At 40.4% G+C, this 23,412-nt stretch overlaps 1 protein-coding gene across 2 annotated transcripts in view; it reads left to right on the top strand.

Annotated features, from left to right (window-relative positions):
- Positions 1 to 23,412, top strand: part of CAP2 (cyclase associated actin cytoskeleton regulatory protein 2) — a 120,128-nt gene that overhangs the window by 5,501 nt on the left and 91,215 nt on the right. Inside the window, exons 2-3 of one of the 2 annotated variants that reach the window (XM_081146209.1) lie at positions 16,803 to 16,924; positions 21,146 to 21,246. In XM_081146209.1, the coding sequence (XP_081002335.1) occupies positions 16,803 to 16,924; positions 21,146 to 21,246 (223 nt within the window). Of the gene's footprint in view, positions 1 to 16,733; positions 16,925 to 21,145; positions 21,247 to 23,412 lie in introns of both variants that reach the window. The other variant, XM_081146210.1, reaches the window with a different exon arrangement.

Below are 23,412 nucleotides of genomic sequence, written 5' to 3'. Positions count from 1 at the left end.
ACAGACCTTGTAGTACAGACCTTGTAGTTGCTTGTCTTGTGCATATACTTGCACTCAGTTTCATGAGAACGTGACCTTTATTACTTTGCATCAGTCCACGTTGAAATCCAGAGACACTCTGGGATCCATGGATTATATATTCATTCATCCACATCGAATGACTGTTAGATGCCCAACACAGTGAGAATCACAGGATGCAAAGATGAGTATCAGTGAAGGATCTGGTCTAAGATAGAACAGAAGATGGCCTAAGTTTCAAACATAGCTCTCAAAGGGTCTGCTTAGGTGGTTGTCATCGTTAGGTCCAACCTTGCTTCTATGTAGTTTTATTCAGAGAAGAATCACTTTATTCTTATAAGATAACATGATTACTTTACTCTAAGACAACAAGGACCAGTCAGATTGGATCACACTAAGAAAACTGACCGATCGTATTTTCCAGAACCAGATAAAAGAGGCTTCTCAGTGGTGAATGCATATTTCAGTCTGGTTATAGTCTGAAATGTAGTTGGGGGGTGTCCATTTTATGGAATCTGAGTTTAGAAGCCTCTATTTTGCCCGGAGTGTGTAGGTAAGGGACCAGTGTGATATAAGGGTGATCTTTTCATCTAATGAACACTGTCTGGTACTTCTGCTCACCTCTCTCAAGTGGCAGGAAGCTCAGATATTTGGCCCAGTTGGTAGGTTGATGGAAAAGTCCATCTAAGTGGTTGCTTGGCATCAGGCTAAACAGTCTTTTTCCTGGCACCCTCTTTTGGCATGCTAGAAGCTGCGGCTAGATATTTTCAGGAGTACAATGTAAGTTCACAAGTATTTGGACACAAATTTTTAAAGTTTGAATTTTTATTTTTCCTCCATTTATTTTCCCCAATCCTTCATTTCACACACTCTCACAGTACCCTCTGGCTGTTCAAAACCCCTTCTGGGGACAGCCCTGCACCCCCAATCCTTCTCCCTGCTTCCTAATGGCTTCTCCCTTCATCAGGCTCCCCTTCCCTAGGTGTCTCTTCTGAATGGAAGGTGAACATTGATCTAATTGAAGTTCTTCAGTAACTGAAAACTTTGAAAAGAGGGTTGTTAATGCATATGGGTCCTGGTGGCATAGAATTTGGGGTGGGACGCGTTTTTATGCTTCCTATTTTAGGCTAACAATCTTCAAACCATGTACATTAACTACATGCAGAGGCTTCCAAAGGTACATGCACACAGGTGTTTCCCACCTTCTTTTTTATAATCACCTTTCTCTCACTTTACATGAGAAAGGCCTGTTGCTAACCTATCTTATTAGTCCATTTTACTAAAAGGCCTGTCTCTAACCCATTTTATTAAATCACACTGTCCAAGGATGTAAAAATCTAGGGCATGGGGAGGGCAAAAAAGGGGGGACATTTCAAAATATCTGTTTTAGGGGTGAGAAGGTCAATGATTCTAATTCCTCGACACTGCAAATCATGTGTTTTCTAAATCTTTGATTAAAAAAGTGAAACAAAACCGAAGGTAATCTAATAAAATTGTAAACTGATGTTAAAGGAAAAATTTAGGAGAAGATGAAACATGCCTCTCATACAAATAAAAAAAAGGACATTTTTAAACATTACAAATGAGAGAGCCAGAAAAGCCTGTAATCAAAAGGGACCATTGATAGGAATGCTGAAATGAATTTACTTAGTAGATGTAGCACTGGCTTCTTCATAGTTGAAGAGGGAAGTCAATTGAACTTCCACATGATAAAATTTATTTGCATTCCTTAATTACTTGCTTCACTATAAATTTTCTACAAGTTAATATCTGTGTGTTCAGAGTTGTGAATTACCTAGACAAAGACCATGAATGGCTGGGATAACCCAGATGGATGAATAGATAGGGCCCTCACTAAATTTCATTCTTCCTCAACTTTTCCTTTCACTGATGGTTAAAATAATTTTTTATATTTCATCACTATGTGATGTTTAGTATATAACTCAGAAAGAGTTCAGAGAATTGAGTGACATTTCTATTACGAAATCTCACCTATTCCCATCTTCTTATGTGAATAGTTTCCTAGCTTTTCCATTGATAAAAACAAAAATTAAGAATCAAATTGGTTTTCAATTTTGACTCATCCTAGTAGTGTGAATACTCATCCACATATGCATAAAATAATTGAAAAATTAAAGTACTTAAAAGAGAGGAGTTTCCAATAAAAATTTACTTTTTGTTTACATTTAGTAATTATTTGTAAACATTTGTAATATTTGTACTATTTTGATAAGTTGCATTCTAATAATAGTTACAATGGTAATCATCAGAAGAGCATTTTTGCCATTGGACTTAAATTTAAGTGTATATACATATTTTGATGCAGAAAAAAAGTATGATAGGATATTGAATAAAATACATTAAAGCACAAAATACATAAAACTAGGATAAACTTCTATAGGGAAAGAAGAATGGAAATATAAGTTTTAAGGAGAAATGTAATTATGCAAAATTTATGACTTTCAAAGAGCAGCCTGCTTATGTATTCTTTTGAAATGAATGGTGATGAATTTCTATGGACATATTTCAGTGAATGATAAAATAGTTTTACTTTTATTTTATTTTTTAAATTTTATCTTTATTGTTGAAATTATTACATATATTCCCTTTTTTCCCCCAGTGATCCCCTCCACTCTGTGTACCCCTCTCCCCAGACCTTCATCCCACTATTGTCTGTGTCCAGGGGTTATGCATATATGCATATAAATTTCTATGTTAGTCTCTCCCCACCCACCCCTGCCTTCCCTCTGAGATTCGTCGGTCTGTTCCATGCTTCTATGTCTCTGGATCTATTTTGTTCATCAGTATATTTTGTTCATTAGATTCCACATGTAAAATCATGTGACACTTCTCTTTCTCTGACTGGCTTATTTCGCTTGGCATAATACTCTCCAGGTCCCACCATGCTGTCTCATAGGGTAAGGGATCCTTCGTTTTACAGCTGCATAGTATTCCATTGTGTAAATGTCCAGGAAGATGCTGGATATGATTTCAGTCTTCTTGCACTTGTAGAGACTTGTTTTGTGTCTTAACATGTGGTCTATCTTTCAGAATGTTCCATGTGCACTTGAGGAGAATGCCTATTCTGCAGCTTTGGAGTGGAATGTTCTGTAAATGTGAAATCCATCTGACCTAGTGTGTCATTTAGAGTCACTATTTCCTTGTTGATTTTTTGTCTGGAAGATCTATCCAGTAAAGTTAGTGGGGTGTTAAAGTCCCCTACTGTGACTGTATTGCTGTCAGTCTCTCTTTTAAAGTCCTCCAGAAGTTTTAGGGTTTTTTTTCAGCCTGTGTGTCTTTTGTTCTGAGTTGGGTCTCTAGTAGACAGCATGTATTTGGGTCTTGTTTTCTTATCCATTCAGCTACCCTGTCTTTTGATTGGGATCTTTAATTCATTTATATTTAAGGTTATTATTGATAGGTACTTACCTATTGCCATTTTATTTCTTTATGCCTATGTTTCTCATTCTCTCTGTTTCAACTTCTTATTACAGCAGACCCTTTAACAGTGCTTGCAATGCTGATTTGGTTAGTTTTACTTTTATATGTCAGTGTTTATAGGGTGCTGGAAGTTACATTCTTTACAACTATTCATGGTTTAGTGAAAGTTTGTATATGTCTATCTAAAAATGTGCAAGAGCCCAGCTGGGCATGGCTCAGCGGTTGAGCGTCAATCTGGGATCCAGGCGATCAGGGTTCGATTCCCTGTCAGGGTACATGCCCGGTTGTGGGCTTTATCGATGACTCTCTCATCATTGATGTTTCTATCTCTTTCTCTCCCTCTTCTTTCCTCTCTCTGAAATCAATAAAAATAAAATGAAATGAAATAATAAAAAATAAAAATGTGCAAGAGAGTTTTACAAAATCTTTTAAGTTTCATACAAATACAAATTTAAAAATCTTTTTGTAGCTCATCCTGCCTGTTTTCTGACCAAAAATCAAGGGTCTGTAATGTGACAAATGCTTTCTGCAAGTTTCATGTTGGTAGATGAACCAATTTATTGATTGACATAGTTCTAATGACTCCTTGTTCTCCTAGATTTAGGGAAGACATTTAGAAGTAAAGGTCTTGGTACTTGGGACACCTCTCAAAAGCAGATGAGAGCTCATCACATTTTGCTGCTTTTTAGGCAGTTACAGCTTCACGTTACTCATTTTTCTTGTTCTCCCCTTTGGAGGCGCTCACTGTAAGGTATTATGTGCACATGCGTGTATGTGTATAGTGACCAGATAGATAGCACTATCATTGGACCTGTAAATATATAGCCTTCACCAAGTTTGGGAAGTTTTTGGTCATTATTTTTTCAAATATGTTTTCTACCTAAATCTCTTGTCTTCACGTGGGATTCCAATGACACTAATATTAGACATTTTATTATTGTCCCACAAGCTTCTTAGGCTCTGTTCATTTTTTGTTGTCATTGTTCAATCTTTTTTCCTCTCTGTTCTTCAGATTAGATAATATCTATATTATCAAGTTCACTGACACCTCTTTGTCTTCTGTGTTGTGCCATTGAGCTCATCCAGTGTGCTTTTTTGTTATTGAATTTTTCGGTTCTAAAATTTTCACTTTTTTCTTTTTTATAAGTTCTGTGTATCTTCTGAGAACTTCTATCTTTCCATTCATTTCAAGAGTGTTTGCCTTTATCTCCTGAAACACAGTTAAAATAGCTCCTATAAATCTGATAATTTCAATTATCATCTTAGAGTTGTTAATTGTCTTTTCTCTTGAAAATTGATGGCATTTTCCCAACCCCTTGCACATCAAACATTTTGGGATTGAATTCTTGACATTTTGAGTATTATGTTGTGAGACTCTGAATCCTTTTTAAATGCTAATATTTTTTTGTCTTATCAGGCAGTCAACCCAGTTCTGTCTTGCATTCTGTGGGCAATGGTTCCAACATCAGTTCATTTTTCAAAGCTTTTGCTGTGCTGTTTTGGGACTCATTGAAGCACAATTTAAGGGTTAGACTGGAACTTGAACAGTGGCTTGTGTCATAGTTCAGCTCCGCATAGCCCAGGGGAGAAACCAGGGGCTGCACTTCTTCATGCATACAATCAGGGGATCCCCTTCTTCAGTTCCCTCCTCTCTTGGATTCCTCCTACACTCTCCTCTCCCTTAGGAGCCTTTTTCCTGATCTTCTGCCAGAAATATTGGGTTTCTCTTGAAGCTTTAGTTGCTCACGGCAGTGCAGTATAGACTACAGTCACCCTCAAGGCAAAGCTCTGAGAATAGTGAAAGGAAAAAAAAACAGGGATTTTCCCACACTTTTTGGACCACAAGGGCCTCTTTCTCTTGATCTTAGGGAATAAGACCAGGTTTCTTCTGGAGAAACTTTTAACTGCTTATGCCACACAGTTCTGTGACTGTGGTCACTCAAGGGAGAGAAAAACAGGAAAAAGAGAAAGCCTGGTCTTTTCCTCACATTCCTCAATTTGCAGGGGCCTCCTTTCCAGGTCTTCTGGCCAGTGAGAGGAGGGTTCTCTGGGGGTTTTTCTTGCCTGCACCCCCTGCACAGTTCTGACCTTTGGGACAACTCTGGAGAGAAAAAAAACCAGAAATGCGCTCCCAGATGGATTCCCTTCTCAAGATTTGGTGGTTCTCCTTAATTCATCTGCTATTGTTCCTCTTTCAGAGTCAGGGAGTTAATTTTCTGCATTTTGAACACAATTTAAAGACAGGCTACAGCGGGCTTATCCCTTCATGATGACACTGGTAGCTCCCTCCTCCTTTCCATAGCTTCCCTTATGCCCTTTCCCCCTCCATTTTCCCCACACCCCCACCATTCTTTTCTTTCCATTTTGCCCTTTATCTGTTTCTCATTTCCTTTGGCCTCCCAGGTCTAAAGAAGAACCTCTCATCTCTGGGAGGCTCACAACTCTATTTGAAAACTGATTTTGTTACAAGTCATAAATCGAAGTCAAGTCCGAAAGTAGACCCAGAGGCTGGAGACACATGAAAAATCACAAAGGGGTTGGAGGAGAGCGCCTGGGCCAAATCCATCACCTGGCTACTTTAAGTCAATGATCACAGTCACATGGGTTAAAAATGTCCACGTGCAAATCTGGCCCAGCACTTCAGAACTGATCCTTAGGGTTTTTCTTTTAAGAGAGTTGCTGAATCTGTTATTCAATTGTATGTAAATCTTACAAGTGCCAGAAAGTTGAGATTAGGAATAATGTCCACAAACCTTCTGACCTTCATTATTCCAGAGAGAATGGCATTCTTAATACTGAAATGACAAGGTTTAATAAAGTAGAATATTTCTGGTTATGCTGTGAGAAATAACTGACCATATGAGATGCTTTCCCATTTATGCTCAGTCAATAACATTTCTGCAGTTATTTGTTCTGTGGCATGGTCTTGGAAGAGTGGTGTGTGAGATGTTATGGTCGTTGTGTTTGGGAACAGGAGAGGTGGTAACACAGGTAATAATAGTTCACAGATTGAGCACTGGGGACAGATCATGATGATGAGTGCTGAGGAGCATTGACAGATAAATTACAGCACTTAGGCATCACTTTACAGTTCACAGAGTCTCCTTTAATCTTCCATAGAATCCCGGGGCAGTTATTATAACTAGGTAGGTAATACAATTCCAATCCAGAAGTCCCCTGAACTTTGGATTTCTGTTTACAGCTGCTGGCTATCATCTCAGTATCACTGCAGGCACTTGAAGCTCACACGTCTAAAACTGAGCTGCTTCTCTTCATTAGCCACCTCTGTTCCCTATGTCTGCTTTTATTGACACCACCCTACCACAGAGCAAGACTTCTAAGATATCCTATCTTCTCCATTTCCCTCCTAATCCCATTTAATCCTTTCTCACATTTTGCCTATTTTATACATCTCTCAAATCTTCACCATCATCGTTTTGAGATTTAGTTTAGTTCCTAATCAAACTTTAGTAGCCTCCCTGCATCCCAGGACTCAGTTGAGTACACCATTTCTTGACCATCCCATTCCCACATGCTCCCACAGCATCCTTGTGCACTTTTCTATTACAGGGCTTCTCAAAGTGCAGGGTCTCATACTGTGACATGTACTTATTAAAAATTCAGATTCCTGGCAATACCCAGGACCACTGAATTAGTATTGCTGAGGGTGGCGCCCAGGAATCTGCATTTAGGAGGCCAACTCCTCCCAGTGAATTCTGATGCAGAGGAGAGAGAGGAGCAGTGAGAACTGCTGCTCTATTTCGTCCCCTATCTTGGCCCCTACAACTACTTCCAGGAGAGAGGAGTGTGACCTCTCAGAGCAGTCTCTGGCTAAGTTTAGTTACCACCTATCACTCTGCTGGGAGATGCATTAGAATACTCAGATTTAATAGGTTTTCAGCTATACTTTTATAAGAGGAGAAGCACTTATTTTTTGTTTTTTAATGCTTTATTAAGCTAAAATTTTTCATGCCATGCTCTTCACCCATTTTACATGCACAATTCAGTAATTATTAATACATATACAGCATTGTGCAACTACCACCACAATCCTATTTTAAATCATTTGCATCACTTTAAATAGAAACTTTGTAGCTATCTACAGTCACTCCGCATTCCTGCCCCCAACCATAGGCAACCACTCATCTATTTTCTGTCTCTACAGATATGTTTTTTCTAGATATTATTATAAGTGGAATTATAGAACACATGGTCTTCTGTCTCTGACTCTTTCAAGTAGTGTAGTGTTTTTGAGGCTCATCCATGTTGTAGCATGTATCACTACTTCATTCCTCTTTATTGGCAAGTAATATTCCATTGAATGGATATACCACATTTCTTTTATCCATTCATCCATTGATGGAAATTTAGGTTGTTTCCCTTTTTTGGCTATTATAAATGATGCTGCTGTGAACATTTGCATTCAAGTTATTATGTGCATGCATATGTTTTTGTATCTCTTGAGTAGATAATTACAGGTGGAATGGCTGGGTCATATGGCTGGCCATATATGCTTAACTTTTAATAAACTTCCAAACTGTTTTTCCACAGCAGCTGCACCATTTTACATTTCCACCAGCAATATAGGAAGGTCCCAATTTCTCTTTAGCTTCACCAGCACTTGTTATTATCTATCTTTTTTGTTGTAGCTATCCTACTGTGTGTGAAGTGATATTTTGTGGTTTTGATTTGTATTTCACTTTCACTAATGACTTTAATGTTAGGATCTTTATATGTACTGTTGGCTATTTGCATATCTCCTTTGGGAAAATGTCTATACAAATATTTTGCCCATTTTTAAATTGGAGTGTTTGTCTTCTTATTATTGAGTTTAAAAATTCTTTATATATTCAGGATGCAAGGAGAGCTATACATTTACTTTAAGGAGGAACAAAAGGTCCATGAAAGCCCTGCCCAGGCTATGGTAGCCTGGCCAGCAGGGGCCTCCATGGCTCTCCTTTCCCCAGTGCCAGGATGTGGTCCTTGGGGAACTCCTAGAAGCACCTCTTTGACCTCTCCTTCCTCAGTAGCCTAAACAAGAGCATAAGAGCAGTGTGGGGACATAGGAATAGAAAGAGCTTCCCCAACAGCATTGGAGCCTAGAAAGGGTCATAGTAGGGTTTGGGGAGGGATCTGCATTTCCACAAAGAGTCCTTACCTCACATTTAGCTAAAGAAGTTCTCACTTCAGGATAGGGGAGTGGAATAGGGGTCTGTCCTGGTCCCACTGAGCCTTCAGAGCCTATGGTTTTATGGTTCTGTCCTTACCCAGTCCCACCACCCCAAGTCAAGGCACAGAGCCAGCCTTCAAGGAATACTTAGATTCCCCCAGGCTCTCAGTTCCCACTGGGCTCTTTCCTGCTGAAATTACCCAGTTCCTTGCAGCCTGGTGTCCTAGAGTGCTGGCCTGTCCCCAGCAGCTGAACTGTCCTCTCCTCAAGGAGATCATGGTGCCTCGAGGACAGAGTGTGAGTCTCATCTACCTGTGTAGCCCCAGCAACCAGCACAGAACACAGCTCAAACATTCATATACAATTTTCTTAAGTCAGTGAATGGAGAAAGAATGAGTTGATGTTTTGGAAGTGAGAAACTGAGACCGAGACAGATTCAGTAATCTGCCCAGTCATGTGGGATGTCAGTTAAAGGGCAGGGTCTCAAATTAAGGTTCTCTGATGCCAAGAAATGCTTTTCCTACTACCTCAAGTTATAAACCCTGGACTCTTCAGAAATTCCATCCTCGAGGAGTGATATTTACATTACAAGACTGATCAGGGTGGTTCTAAGAAGTGGTACCACCAGAGTACAGAGGGCAAATGGAATGAGGAGGTGATTTCTATATGCGGTTTTTTATTTTATCTTCTGTAGTCTACTCTGGATTTGATGAAGATCACAAGAAGTTAATACCTCAAAGGAAGTTACCTCTGATTTGTGGGACACTAGATGACCTCTCAGAGAAGTTGGGGTTTGGAAAATGAGTATAGCGGTGCCAGGAAGGACCCTTGAGGCAGTGGAAACAGCAGAACCGCAGCATAGAGGAGAGATTGGGGGGCATGTATGGGAGGGGGCGGATCATCTCTGTGGCTGGATGTCAGGGACCTGGCCTGGTACAGAGACCTGGGGTGAGGTGCTTTTGAATCCAGCTGAACATTTGCTCTTTTTCTCTGCAGTGGGACATTACTAGAGGCTTTAGAGGAATCAGTTGCCAATCAGGATCTCAGATATGTTCTCTCCAGTTCTGTGAAAAATTTAAAGTGTTCTTTTCCTGCCTGTAATTCTTGGAACTTCTTTCCAATAAAAAGAAAAAGTGGATTTTTAAAGAAAAAAATTTTTTTTGGCTGTTTGGTGGGAAGCTGGCTCCAGAAATGCTCTGTAGGGGAGTAAGTAAAAGGTATGAAGGGGGGCACCTTGGCAACGTGAATGTATCTTGGTGAAACAACTCTTTGGCTTCACTGAGCAGGGTCTGCTTCCAGCCCCCTCCCGCTACAGCTGGGCAGGAAATGCATTTTAATCATTCCTGATCTCCTAGATATGAGCACTGTGCTTAGCAGATGTGGGGACTAACCAAATGAATGAAACAAGCATATTCAGCGAGCCAGCCACTGAATGGATCAATACATACCATGGTTTGTTTTTCTCTACATACTATTCTCCAGTTTGTAATAGTGAATCACAAGATCACCTCCCCCTCCCCCGTGATCGGTAGCTTCCCGAGAAAAGAAAGAAAAGTAACGGATATAGTCATGGTAAAGAGAATTTAGCAATCTAGGACAGTCTAGTTTGACGGTCGTTTAACAAGTGTTTTTTAAATAGGGTGGAATTATAGAGAAAGTCATCTATGGCAACTTCATTGTGTGCAGAGAGCTCACCTATCAGCCAGCTGCCCAGCCTCGCCACGAGAAAATGTTTGAAAGTCTTCAATTTCCTGTCGCTTCAAATCTATTTTCTAGTTAATCTTTGGCTCATGATCTTTGGAATCCATTGGGCCTGAGTCTCCCATACAGAATCAGAAGAGAAATTCTCACCATTAATTATTTCTTCACCTTTGGCCTAGTGAGGAGAGCTTTAAACTAGCAACCTGGACACCCTGAGACCCAGCCCTTCTATTAACGTGAAAAAGTTACCAAAGTAGCATCCTGCCTTACTTGTCTTAAGAACTTGCTGTGAGGAGTTTTAAAAAACAAACAACCTTTGGACAATGTGTAGTTTTAAAAATTTTGAAATCCTAAAAAAGAAGGCGGAGCCATGGAAAAGCCTAAGGTTCACATTAGAGGGAGCAAGTGTGCTGTTTTAAATCACAGGAGGAAGCCACTGTGGTTTTAAAAACTAGATTAGGAAAAACTAATCCAGTCTCTTCTTTTACATGGAAATTTCTCCTATGAAAATCTGGCTTTCCACCTGTTCTGAGATTATGCCAGGACGTGGGCAGGCGAGGGAAAGGCAGTGAGTGGTAGCCAATTAATTAGTCAATCAGAATGTATTTATAGGATTCTCCATGTGCATGGCCGCGTGCAGGCTCAGTGGGGGACACAGAGCGGCAGCCCATGAAATGCTCAGGCTAAGGTCCGCGGGAGCCAACGTGTGCATGTGCTGGCAGAAAAGATAGCATGGGGTGGTATTTTAACTGGGCAGTATGTCTTAGAGACGCTGAGAATGTTATACAGACAAACAGGCAGTTATTCTGGGCTTATCACCATTTATTCTGGGCCATGGGGTGTCAATTTTCAAAGCCGCTGTGAAAGCTGCTTTTTATAACTGGTTAGACTGTGTAGTTAGAGCCTTAGTTAGACCCCTTACCACTGAGCGTAAGGTGGTTTGGGTGACAAATATGAAGGATGAAGGAGTGTTATTTTCCAAAAATGATTCCACAGAGACGATGCTTATGTCCTTCACAGAGGACTTTTTAAAAACAAAAGAGTAGTTATAAAAATGTTTAGGGGGGAAATATGTGACTAAAACCTACCAATTACATAGCAAAAATTTCATTTTATAGTAACCATTATACATAGATTTGAGAAAACCTCTTTTAGAGAAATGAAATGTTGAAAATAATAATAATGAGTCTCCTGACCAATTAAAATTTCCAGCTAGTCGTTTTCCTTGGCCAGAGCTTCTAGATGGTTGCTGAACGTTTCAGGTCCACAAAGACTTCACGTAGCGGTGCGTAGATCTAACTATTCCCACGGAAAGGAAAATGACATGGGATGTCTTCAAGTTCAAGTTCAAGCAGTAGCTATCAAGTTCACCACTGACCATGTGCCAGACTTTTTATGCCTTCTTATGCATTCTTCCAGCAGCCCTGTGTATAACTAAAAGCAACTAAAAGTAACTAAAAGCAAAATTAGTCTCTTTTCCCAGAGTCTCTCAGCTAGTGATTCCAAAGCCTCTATACCACCCTAGCTAAAAACAGGCAAAACAATTGAGATCTTATAAAATGTTTGAAAGTATGGGGAACTATCCTTTGCTGGAAACTGCTATGAGAAGGATAGAAATGGGCTTGTGCTCTCTTAGTGCTTTAAGCATAGTCATGGTCCTGTTGATATAACATTGGCCATTGGACACAACATTGGGCAGTGTTAAGAACTAAATGTCTATACTTTCAGGATGGGTTCTATAAAGTGACCAATGAATGGTGTTGGAAAAAAATAAAGTAAAGTTGACTTTTAAAAAAATGACCAATGAAGCAAAAAAATTTTTTTAAATTATGATAGCTATCTTTTCTCCTAGGGTAATGTTTCCAGCCACTTTATTATTCCAAGACACTTTATTATTCTCAGAGATACCTCTGAGAATACTTACTGGCTATATTCTTGTTGAAGTGTATGAAATATTTGTAAATGTATGAAATTAGTGTGAGAGATGTTTGAATTGTTTAAATATTTAGAATGCTAATTTCTTTACTTAAAAAAAATCCCAAAACTTTGGTTTATAAACTGACCCAGAGACATACAATATGCAATGCCCATTTTCTACCTTTTCTATGCCTTTTGAAAGTCATTTATAAAGAATATTTGATCAACAACAAAGCATATCATCATGAAAGTTCCAAACACTGGGGACAAATTGAAGATCCCAAAAACTTCTCCTGAGAGGAAAACACAGGTTACAGCCCAAGGATGAAGAATCAGAATGGCTTGGACTGTTCAGGAGCAGCCTAGGGAGCTCGAAGACATTGGAGCAATGCCTTTAAAATTCTGAGGAAAGCCTGGCCGGCGTGGCTCAGCAGTTGAGCATCGACCTAGGATCCAGGAGACTGTGGTTCAATTCCCAGTCAGGTCACATGCCCAGGTTGCTGGCTCAGTCCCCAGTGGGGGGCACGCAGGAGGCAGCCGATCAATGACTCTCTCTCATCATTGATGTTTTTATCTCTCTCTCCCCCTCTCCCTTCCTCTCTCTGAAATCAGTCAGGATCTATTTTTTAAAAATGCACTGCTCTTTAAAAAAAAAAAAAATTCTGAGGAAAATTTCCAGCCTGCAATTCTCTGCTCAGCCACACCACCAATCAAGTGTGAGAGCAAAATAAAGATTTTTTTCAGGCTTGCAAAATCTCCCAAAAAATGACCTTTCATGTACATTTTTTCAGAAGACACCAAGGAAGTACACCAAGAGAGAGGGAGATAAGAGTCCAGAAAACAGGAAATAGCACATAAGGGGCTGGGGGAGAGAAACCCCTAGAATGATAATTTCTCTGTTCACCTTCAGCGCAGGGGAAGGCAGATCCCAGGCTGCAGATGGGCGGTAGGCCTATGGAACAGTCATGCATTCGGGTGATTCTCCAGAAGAGATGCCTCTGAGAAGGAAGAACTAAGAACTCCAGATGTGTTTGGTCTCATTGAAAGGGGACTTACGCAGGCGGAGGAAGAGTTTGGAGATGATGAATTTTTAAAGTGTGTAGAAAACTGAGAAGCTGAAAAGCATGGCTTTAGGAAAACAAGTTGTGCAAAAAATGAAGAATCATGCCTCAGCTGTGAATAGTCACAACCGTTAACACCGATCATTGGTCACACAAAAATTGGGATATAACACAGTTGGGAGGTTGGGATGAAAGGGAATATGCATGTATGTGCTGGTGGGGATGGGGCAAGAAACACATAAACCCTCTTGTTTTGGGTGGGAACTCAATGGATAATGCCTGAAAGTGAAGAAAACAAGACCTAGAGCCATTAAGCATATTATTTAGTGATAAGAAGGCAATTATTAAAATAGACAGCTGAAACAATTGCAAATGGTTGACTCTCAACACAAAAACTGGAAGAGGGCCATCAGGGGACTGTTCTGTTCTGTCACAAGCCTTATAGAACTGTCGGCTCTTTACATCTGTTCATGTTTGGCTTTGGTACAAATAAAAATTAAGCTGTAACAAAGGAAGAGTGAGGGGGAAATTCACATAAGGAAGAAAAGACAAACAAGGATAAGTCATACTTCCCATTGTAGAGAAACTCAAAAGAGACTGAAAAAAATCATACAAAGAATTAAGATTAATCTCAAGCGTCATCTCCTAAAACATTAACAAGAGAACGTTGTGAAGCTCTGTGTCCCCCACCTCCTTCCTTCACCCACCCGCACACTCTGGCCAAATGCTGGTGTTTGTCACCTATAAGCTGTAGGTCAGAGGGGACCTCAGCTCAGGGTTGGCTTCTACTTGAGTAGAAAAGCTGAGCGGCAGCACCTAGCCCCGTTTCTTGATTCTCACCTGATTCTTAGGGCATCTTTCGCCCACCGTCTTGCCGTCTTTCCCTCCCCCCTGGCTCCTGAGGCACCCGTGCCTGCGCCCCGACCCTCGCTGGGCCCCTGGCCTGCTCTGGGGCCTGCCTGTGCTCTGACCGCCCCGGCCAGTTCCTCGGCCGCGTTCTGAACTCCCGCCTCCCGCCTCCCGCCTCCTCATCAAAACCGGGCTCAGTCCATTCTGAAAAACCAAGGCGAATGGAATCGCCTGGGAAGAATTTGGAGAATCTGCAGCTCTGTTCTTTCTTCATTCTTGAGAGGCAGGCTAGCAGCTGAGAGTGCATGTGGGGAGTGTGTGTGTGTGTGTGTGTGTGTGTGTGTGTGTGTGTGTGTGAAAAGAGGGCATGGCCACCTTGGACCTGGTCATTTTTCTTGGGAACACTAGCATGCATATTTTTTATATCCATTCTTTCTTTTATTTGTTCTTCGATTCCTCCTAGAAAAGTTGTTCTAAACTTTTAAACCCAGAGGCATCTTTTTAGCTTCCTTGCGAGAACTGCATTTCGACCCCTTAAGAGGCTATGGCAAGACTTCAGTTCATGGCGATTTTACGTGAAATGACATCTGATTCACGTTTACACTGCATTCCACACCAGCCTGCCCAGCCTGCAGTTTGTGGGCTAACTCCTGTTGTCTTTCATCATATGAAGTACTATTAGATAGTGTGCGGTGTGGGTCCTGTCTGGGAGGCTGATTAAGCTACTGTCAGGGACAGCAGTCCTGCGTGTGAAATGTAACAGGCCCTCCTGAAACCCTCTGGAGCTGCTGGGGGTGCCTGGCCCTTTCTGTTGGGGGATAAGGGGCTCGCTGAGAAAACAAACACTTTTTTTTTTCCTAGCGTGGGCTTGGTCTGCGGTGGTAACATTTGGCGAGTTGGTAACAGGGAACATAGACAACTATGAACAGATGGGCAACTATTAAAAGATTAGAGGGGCTTTTATCATTTCTCAAGTGGCCTTCACCCACCTACAGGATACCCAGGTCCCTTAGAAGCTTACGTAATGGACTCAATTAATTTTCCTCTCCTTTTTTTTTTCTTCACTTGCGATAGAAGCAAAAGCTCTGACGTTAAGAGGAAAAGAATAGATGAGAAACTTCTAATTTTGAGTCCCCTTGGGATTAGATGCTGATTTCAGCCATGCAGAGAACGCTGCCCCATATTTTGAAAGAGTAGCTGCTGGCAGTTTTAGAGGAGATGACTTTCCAAAATAGACAGTGAGCCTTCCCCATCCGTGTCTGATGACTGTCTGACACGTGGATGCAGAATTACCGAGCTATCCACGTGCTTTGATAAGTATTTGCTTTTTAAAAAGGCAGTGGGAAGTCATCATTACATTTAAGCTCAAAACTAACAGACTACAAAATACAAAAGAGAAATGCCTTACCCAGTTCCCAGCAGAAATAGAACATAGTTACACATCTTAGAGCAATAAAATTTACCCACTCTCTGGGCAGTGTTGTCTCTGATACAAGAGCATGCCATCCTCCATGGCTCAGAATGATGCTTGGAAGGTTCCTAACCGTGAGATGAGGCCTATTTTACTCTCTCTGGGGCAGCAGCCTGATTTTGCCAAGAGCAAAATCACGGGTTGGTGTAGTCAGAGTTATGGTACTTATGAGCTGGATCTCATGAATCTGAAGAAACTGGTTTGGGTCCCATTCCTCAGTGGTTGCCTTAATAGCATTACATTCCAGGCCCAGTAATTTTAAGGTACCATCATGTGTATACTCAGTGTAGCGATCTGTTTGGAAGCAGGAAGGATGGATAGATACCCAGCCTCACTTTTACCCCCAGTTCCTTAGTCAGCTTCAAAGTCAATTTATCTCAGCCAAGCGCGCTGGGTAACTGAAGATCACTGTCTCCAAAAACCACCCCACCTGAAACTGAATTTTGTTTAAAAATAACCAACATCAAAGGGAAATAGCCACCTTGAATATTTTAAACTAAAATCTCCACCATTCAGAATAATTGCAATTTAAAATTATCTAGGAACAGAACACCAAAGCAAGCTAATAGCAAGCAGATGATTCGCTGTGGAGGCGGTGGCCTCCTCTGATGGCCTGCTAAACCACGCAGTGTCACAAGCTCGGTTCTCCCGTGCTGGGCTGCTTGGTTTAAGGCAACTGAGTAAACGAGGGTTATCACTGGGTTTAGTGTCCCCTGGAGAATTATACTTTTAATAGAAAGAATGATTGGAAATCATTAAAATATGCTCCCATCATTTAGTAATAGGAGTTGACAATATTAATGGTGAGATATATATTCCTGGGCTTTGAAGTGAGTGCTAGACATAGATTGTATCACAGCTCAGAGAAGCACCCAAGGAAACACTGATAATGGTGGAAAGAGAGTGAATGTTTGTGTATTGCACACGGGGCTTGTAAAAGTCATTGAGTTGAATAGAACTAAGCTCAGTAAAATTTATGGGGGTTTTTTTGTTCCAGGCTTTCTGTTCTGTTGCATTTCACATATTTTCCTGACATGTAGAAATACTCTCTAGGTAATTAAAGCCCTTTCCAGTAATTTTTATTTTCCCTCTTGCCGCTGTGAAGTGCGATGGTGTCAGCTTGCTAATCCCGCCTAGCGCTCACGCAGCCTCGTGTGCTCCTGTGTTCTTCCAGGATGGACGCGATGCAGGGACTGGTGGAAAGGCTGGAACGCGCGGTCGGCCGACTGGAGTTGCTCGCTGCCGTGTCACACCGGCCTCCTGGGAGCTGTGGGGAAATTAACGGTGTCAACGGAGGTAGGGCCCCAAACTGTCGTCATTACCAGCCTCTCCTTGGTTCAGTTCATTTTGTCCCCATGGCTTAGTTCTCAAGAAATATTTCTATCTACTTTCTTCAACTTCCCTACTTCTTCCTTTGTATGTGACCATGACATTAGCCAGATGCAAACGATCCCTAAAAAAGAGAAAGGAAAAAAGAGTTTCAACCCGCAATCCACAAAAATTACCAGTACCTCTGCCTGCTGAGAGCATAGTCTATGTGCCAGATATCATTTTTCTTCCTTTTTAGTGTTTATACTGCTGTTCCACACTCAGTGACTAAATATATTATCTAAGTCTTTATCAAAAAGAAACTAATGTTCTCGGTTACAATGTAAACTGGAAGGAATGATTATTCTGTAGGTTTTAATTTTAAAGAAAACAAGATATTACATTTAAGAACTGCAGTGTTAAAGGAAATGAGCCTGATGTGAATCCAAATAGGACTTTCCTAGGACATGATCACTTCACGTTGTTTTACCTGTGCCTGTTCCCAACCACATATGCTTTTAAAATTGCATGTTAATACCACACTTTAAAAAAAGATTTAAAAAGTTATGTGAGCAAACATAAAAAGTTAACTATTTCTTTTACATGGTACCATGTATGGCAAACTCTCTAAGTTATCTACAGTAATTTTTCCAATTTCTTCTCACCTAAGCTTGCAGATTTAGCAAATAAAAATACAGGACACTCAGTTCAATTTGAATTTCAGATAAGCTGATTTTTTTTGGTATAAGTGTGCTCCACATATTGCACAGGATGCACTGCATGGTACACACTTGTGCTAAAAAATTTATTCATTGTTTACTTGAAATTAAAATTTAACTGGGCTGTCTGTATTTAATCTAGCACCTCTATTCTTGACTCACATAAGGTTCCTCCTTATCTCACCCAGTTTGAATCCTGTGAGGCTTTGGGGGGGCTGAGAAAAGACTTGAGGAAGAGGGGCTTCAAACAAAGCTTTCACCAGGCAAGATCCACAGTGGTGCTCCTAGAATTTCAGGCATATTTGGAGCTGTGCCTTGTATTACATGCCCTGGGACAAAAATTACTGTGTGAGCACAAATGCACAGGCTGGTTTTTTCCCCCCGAACATAATGAAAATTAAAATGCTCTGAATGAATTGAAAGGGGGTGTTATGTAAAGGAAGGCTGCCAGGGGCCTGTAAGTTGTTTCCACATCAACTGAGACACATCTATGATTTCATCTGAAGCCTCTTTTTGTTAACTATGTTCTGTGAGATTCAGTCAACCTTGTTTTTAAGAAAATATTTTTACATTCTCTTCAATAACTTTGTGTCCTTGTTACTTCGGCATCTGGTGAACAAAAGGCATTTCTCTAAGATTGACAACCACCGATATAAAGCCTGTGAATACATAAAATAAAGTTAAAGCCAACTCCCAAGAGATTGCATAGTGTTGTTGAGTAAAGGCAAAAAAATAAACCCTCCATAATTTTGAACTTCACTTACTCAAAGAGCTACTAGACTGCACTTTTCATTTTCTTTATAAAAAAAAAATACTCTGGCCCGGCCAGGCGTGGCTCAGCGGTTGAGCATCGACCTAGGATCCAGGAGGTCAGGGTTCGATTCCTGGTCAGGGCACATGCCCAGGATTCAGGCTCGATCCCAGATGAGGGGAGTGCAGGAGGCAGCCAGTCAATGACCCTCTCTCATCACTGATATTTCTATCTCTCCTTCTCCCTTCCTCTCTGTGAAATCAATAAAGATATATATATATTTTTTAAATATTCTGAGGCCCTGGTCTGGTGACTCAGTTGGTTGGAGCCTTGTCCCCAAACACCAAAAGGTGGGGATTCGATGCCTGCTCAGGGCACATACCTAGGTTTCAAGTTTGATCCCTGGTCAGGGCACAAACGGGAGGCAATCTATCGATGTTTCCCACATCGATGTCTCTCTCCCCTTTCCTCTCTCTAAAAGTCAATAAAAACATATCCTTCCGTGAGAATTAAAAAAATAATTCTAGGAAAATTAATTAATAAGCTAAGCAAAATTGGAAGGTATATAATTCAATTACTTAAGTATTTAAGCAAATATTTTCTCATATAGCAAATCATTCCAGACCTGTTATTAAAGTCGGGTCTTTTAAAACAGCTTAGCCAGCAATTTATTATCCTACTTGAAATGAAGTAGGGTAATTAGTAAGTAGGATAGTTAGTAAAATGTCTGAGTGACATCCATGCGTAAGACATTTTCTTTATTCTGAACAGCATCGTTTCCATTTCTTCATTAGTAAGCTTTGGTAATTTTCTAAATTCTATTTCGAAAAAAATCCTCAAGGACAGCCTCTCGCCTTGAATATAAACATCTTCATTACAATGATGCTGTAACTAAAGTTTAAAATTTATTTTTTATTTCAAAAGAAACTTTTAGAAGGAATCCAATCCAATTACAAATCCACCTATGCGTAGATCAAAGAACTGCCTTCTTATGATACTGGTGTTATGATGTGTTTTGATATGTTTTGTTTTACCCCTGACAATCAGGTAAGTTTGGCTCAACAGTGGAAGAAATATTTTTGCATGCTTGCCAAATTACAAGCACCATGGTAGGTGCAAGGAAATCTAAAATAAATTATATACACAGTCCTAATCCTCTAGAATCTTTGGTCTCAATGCATTACTATACAGGGCCACAAATGCTTTGATTGCCAGATGCTCAAAGGATGCAGGCTGGGGAGAAAGGTCATTAGAGGCTGCCTGGAGGAGGTGTGAGCAGAGCAGAGTGATGAAAGGCAGTCGGAAAATATTCCCTTTTATCATTGTACCTTCTCCACATAAACACCTTTATCACATTTTTAAAACTTTCTACTACCTTAAGAACTTAGCAGACACCTACCTTTCATGCCTCTCCCACAGCAATGAACAGGTTTTTCTGTTTTCAAATGGATCTATAAGGAATCTTTGGGTTTGCACCCCTTTTATGTTCTGGAAATTGGTACATACTGTACTTTGAACTTTAAGATAACCAAATTTCAGCCTTGGACAGCTTTGCTCAGTGACTAGAGCGTGGGCCTACAGACCAAAGGGTCGAGGTTTGATTCCCCGTCAAGGGCACCTACCTCGGTTGCAGGTTCCCCACCCTGGTCAGGGCACATGCAGGAGGCAACCAATTGATGTATCTCTCTCTCATCGATGTTTCTCTATCCCCAAGCCTGCCTCCTCCATCCCTTCTACTCTCTAGAAATCAATGGAGAAAATATTCTCAGATGAGGATTTAAAAAAAAAAAAAGATAATTTGTCTTCAGCAGCCTGCTTAGTTAGATGTACAAAGAGCTGTAAACAACTGTTCCCATCACCCTCTGGGCCTGTGGAAATGGGCAACTGAGAAAAAGGGAAAAGAAAGGAAACCTTTGTCTTAAAGATCTGTGAGCTTGGATATTTCTGTCCAATATGAGAAAGGGAATTCTAGCTTTTGTTTTGGAGTTTAGCAGCCTGTCGTGCTGAGTTTCTCAATATTATCTTTCTCAATATTAGGGATATGAAGTCCAGGACTTAGATTTGTCCTGTGAATTTAGAGGCAGGGAGAGAAAGCCAGAGCACACCAGGCTGAGCCGTTGTCACTTCAGCTTTTCCAGGAGCTTGACAGATCAAACTTTGCAGTAGCTCGGCAGTCATTTCCTGCTCACCAGGGCCACCTCTCCTCCCCCTGGAGGTGAAGAAGGAACAAGGTGGGTGACATCAGCTTTCTTTTCCCACTTGCCCAGAGTTCATGTTAGCTCTTAATTGCCCTGGATGACATTGCTGACTCTGCAAAGTGGTTATGGGACCTGGTCTAGTCCGTCTAGAAGGAAGCACACTGGCTGCGGATTAGTGGGGCTGGGTCCTGGTTTTGGATCTGCCTCTTACTTGGCCCACGGCCTTAGGTTGAGCCACATGCTCCGTTTGCATCTCCATCTCCTTGTCAGGAGAACTGGGATGGTGTGCTTACCTTGTGAGTTTGGGGGACAATTAAGGGAATTTATGTAGGTGAAAGTGCTTACTGAGGAGGAAGAATAGGGAAACATTGTTTTCCTGAGCTATTGAGAAGTATTTAATAAATACTGATTGAAGGAATGAATGATTAGTGAAGAGAATGAAAATGACATGAATGATATCGAGTGTCCCTGTTACCTGTGGCAGAGCAGTGCCAGCTTTTCATTAAACCACCCGGAATAATAGCATATTTTTCTACTGAAGGTGTGGCCCCCTTGGTGGAAGCCTTTGATAAGCTGATGAACAGCACGGTGGCCGACTTTTTAAAGAAGAGCAGAATCCTTGCTGGTGATGTGGAGACTCATGTGAGTACTTTTTCTCCTGTCCTCCATGGAAAGGTAGCGAGGTTGGCAAGGAAAGGAGACATTGGGACCTTGGTGCCCTGCTGGTGGGAATGTCAAATGGTGTGGCCAGTGCAGAAGAGAGTATGGCGGTTCCTCAAAGAAAATCAGAGATAGAATTATACAATCCAGCAGCTCCCCTTCTGGATATATGCCCAAAAGAATTAAAAGCAGGATCTCAAAGAGATATTTGTACACCTATGCTAATAGCAATATTATTTATACAACCAAAAAAAATGAGGCAACCCAACTGTCTGTGGATGGATGAGCATATAAGCAAAATGTGCTTATACATACAAGGGAATATTATTCTGCCATAAAAAGGGAGTTCTGACACATGCTACAACATGGATAAACCTTGAGGAAATTATGCTAAGTGGAATTAGCCAGCACAAAAGACAAATACTATATGATTCCATTTATAGGAGGTATCTAGAGTAGTCAAATTCATAGAAACAGAAAGTAGAAAAGTGGTTGCCAGGGTAGGGAGAGGGAGAAATGGGGACTTTTTTAATGGGTAGAGAGCTTTAGTTTTGCAATGCCAACTAACTTGAGAAGACACTCTGGAGCTCCATTGCACAACACTGTGAATATACTTAACACTGCTGAACTCTCTACTAGTTAAAATGGTTAAGATGGTCAATTTTGTGCTATGTGTATTTTACCATAATGTGTGTTTTTTAAGTACAGCTTGAGGAAAGCAAAGTCATAGAATTTGATAATCTCTGGATTAGTAGAGCCCTTTAATGATATCCAGGCTGGCTTTCCAGTTTTAGACACTTTTTATACATTTTTAAGTGTTTAGCATCCTCTCTAAGGCTAGTCATTATTTGCATGCAGTTAGGGAAAATCTAATGTAATAGCCACACCAATTAAAAACCGAGAAGTTTATCACCGGGTTCTTCTTTTTCATTTGTCTTTGTTTCTCACAGAGGATTGAATTCCAACTCCATCTGCTTCTAGCTTTCTCAGCAATGAGGCAATCCTGGCAAAACCATTTTCAGATTAGATTCACATAAAATCTGATTCTTCAGTAAAGTTGTGGTTTGGGGTTAAAAAAACACGTAAAAAGGGATTCTCTCTTTGCTCCTCCCCCAATTAGACGTTATGTGCAACACCCAGCACCAGTCTTCCAGGGGATCAGGTGACTCGGGTTCCACCAGAGGTTCCCGGATTGTAATTGAATAGATGCTTATCTATCACATTTGCAAGGGATTCGTTTGACACATCTGAGAAAAATGAAGATTCTTTTCATGACCTCTATTTTTATTAAATATTCCTGTTGAAATACCCACTGGCTAAAGAGGGGAAGTTCTAGCATACACGAGTTCTAGAAAAGTCTGTGTAATGAGACATGTTTGCTTCAAATATATCACAGAGCTTTGTGATTACTCTCGTCTGCTCTTAAACTTAAAATCTTTGTTTGTATACAGTAAGACAGTGGCTGAGTCTTACCTTCTAAGGGATGATGGTACCGGAAAGCTAACATGTAAAATGGAATATTACCCCAATACACTAAAAAAGGTTCTTGAGTGACTCACAAACATTTACTCTCTTGAACACAATCATAATAATTGTATCATTGTTACTATCAATTAATGCTGACATTGTGCTTCTGAGGGACACAGTATAACTTTGATTAGTAATATCTCACAAAATTTTAAATAGAAGATTTTTACTAGAGAATAATGAAGCTTATAAATAAGTGTATTTCATTTTTAATTTTTTTTAAATGTAGAATTTGCATACTAAGTCTCTTCAAAGTGTATAGTAAACAGTTTCTTTAAATTCTTATTTGAACAGAGTTGAGTTATAAATAAAGCGTAGCTTTATTCCTCTTTCCTCTATTTTTTCCTCTTTCTACTCATTAGCCTGAAAACAGTGTGACTCAAATGAAGGACTATTTTCAATAATGAATGCATAATAGGTCTTTAAAAATTAAGGGAGGGAGGGAAAGAGGGAGAGGGATAGAGAAAGAGAAGAAAAAGAGAAAAACACTTGTTCTCTGAAAGTTTAGACTCTGATTCTACAAGACAAAGAAAAGCCCAGGCAGCTATCATCCATCTGCCCATTACTTCACTGCATTGAACAAGCAGTTTATTTTTTCCCTCCTATAGAACCATGTGTCGT

The sequence above is a fragment of the Miniopterus schreibersii genome (genome assembly GCF_964146895.1).
Source record: "Miniopterus schreibersii genome assembly, chromosome: 8".
Taxonomy (NCBI): Eukaryota; Metazoa; Chordata; class Mammalia; order Chiroptera; family Miniopteridae; genus Miniopterus; species Miniopterus schreibersii.
Note: the sequence above shows the minus strand (reverse complement) of the source record. Positions and strands in the feature narration are given on the sequence as shown.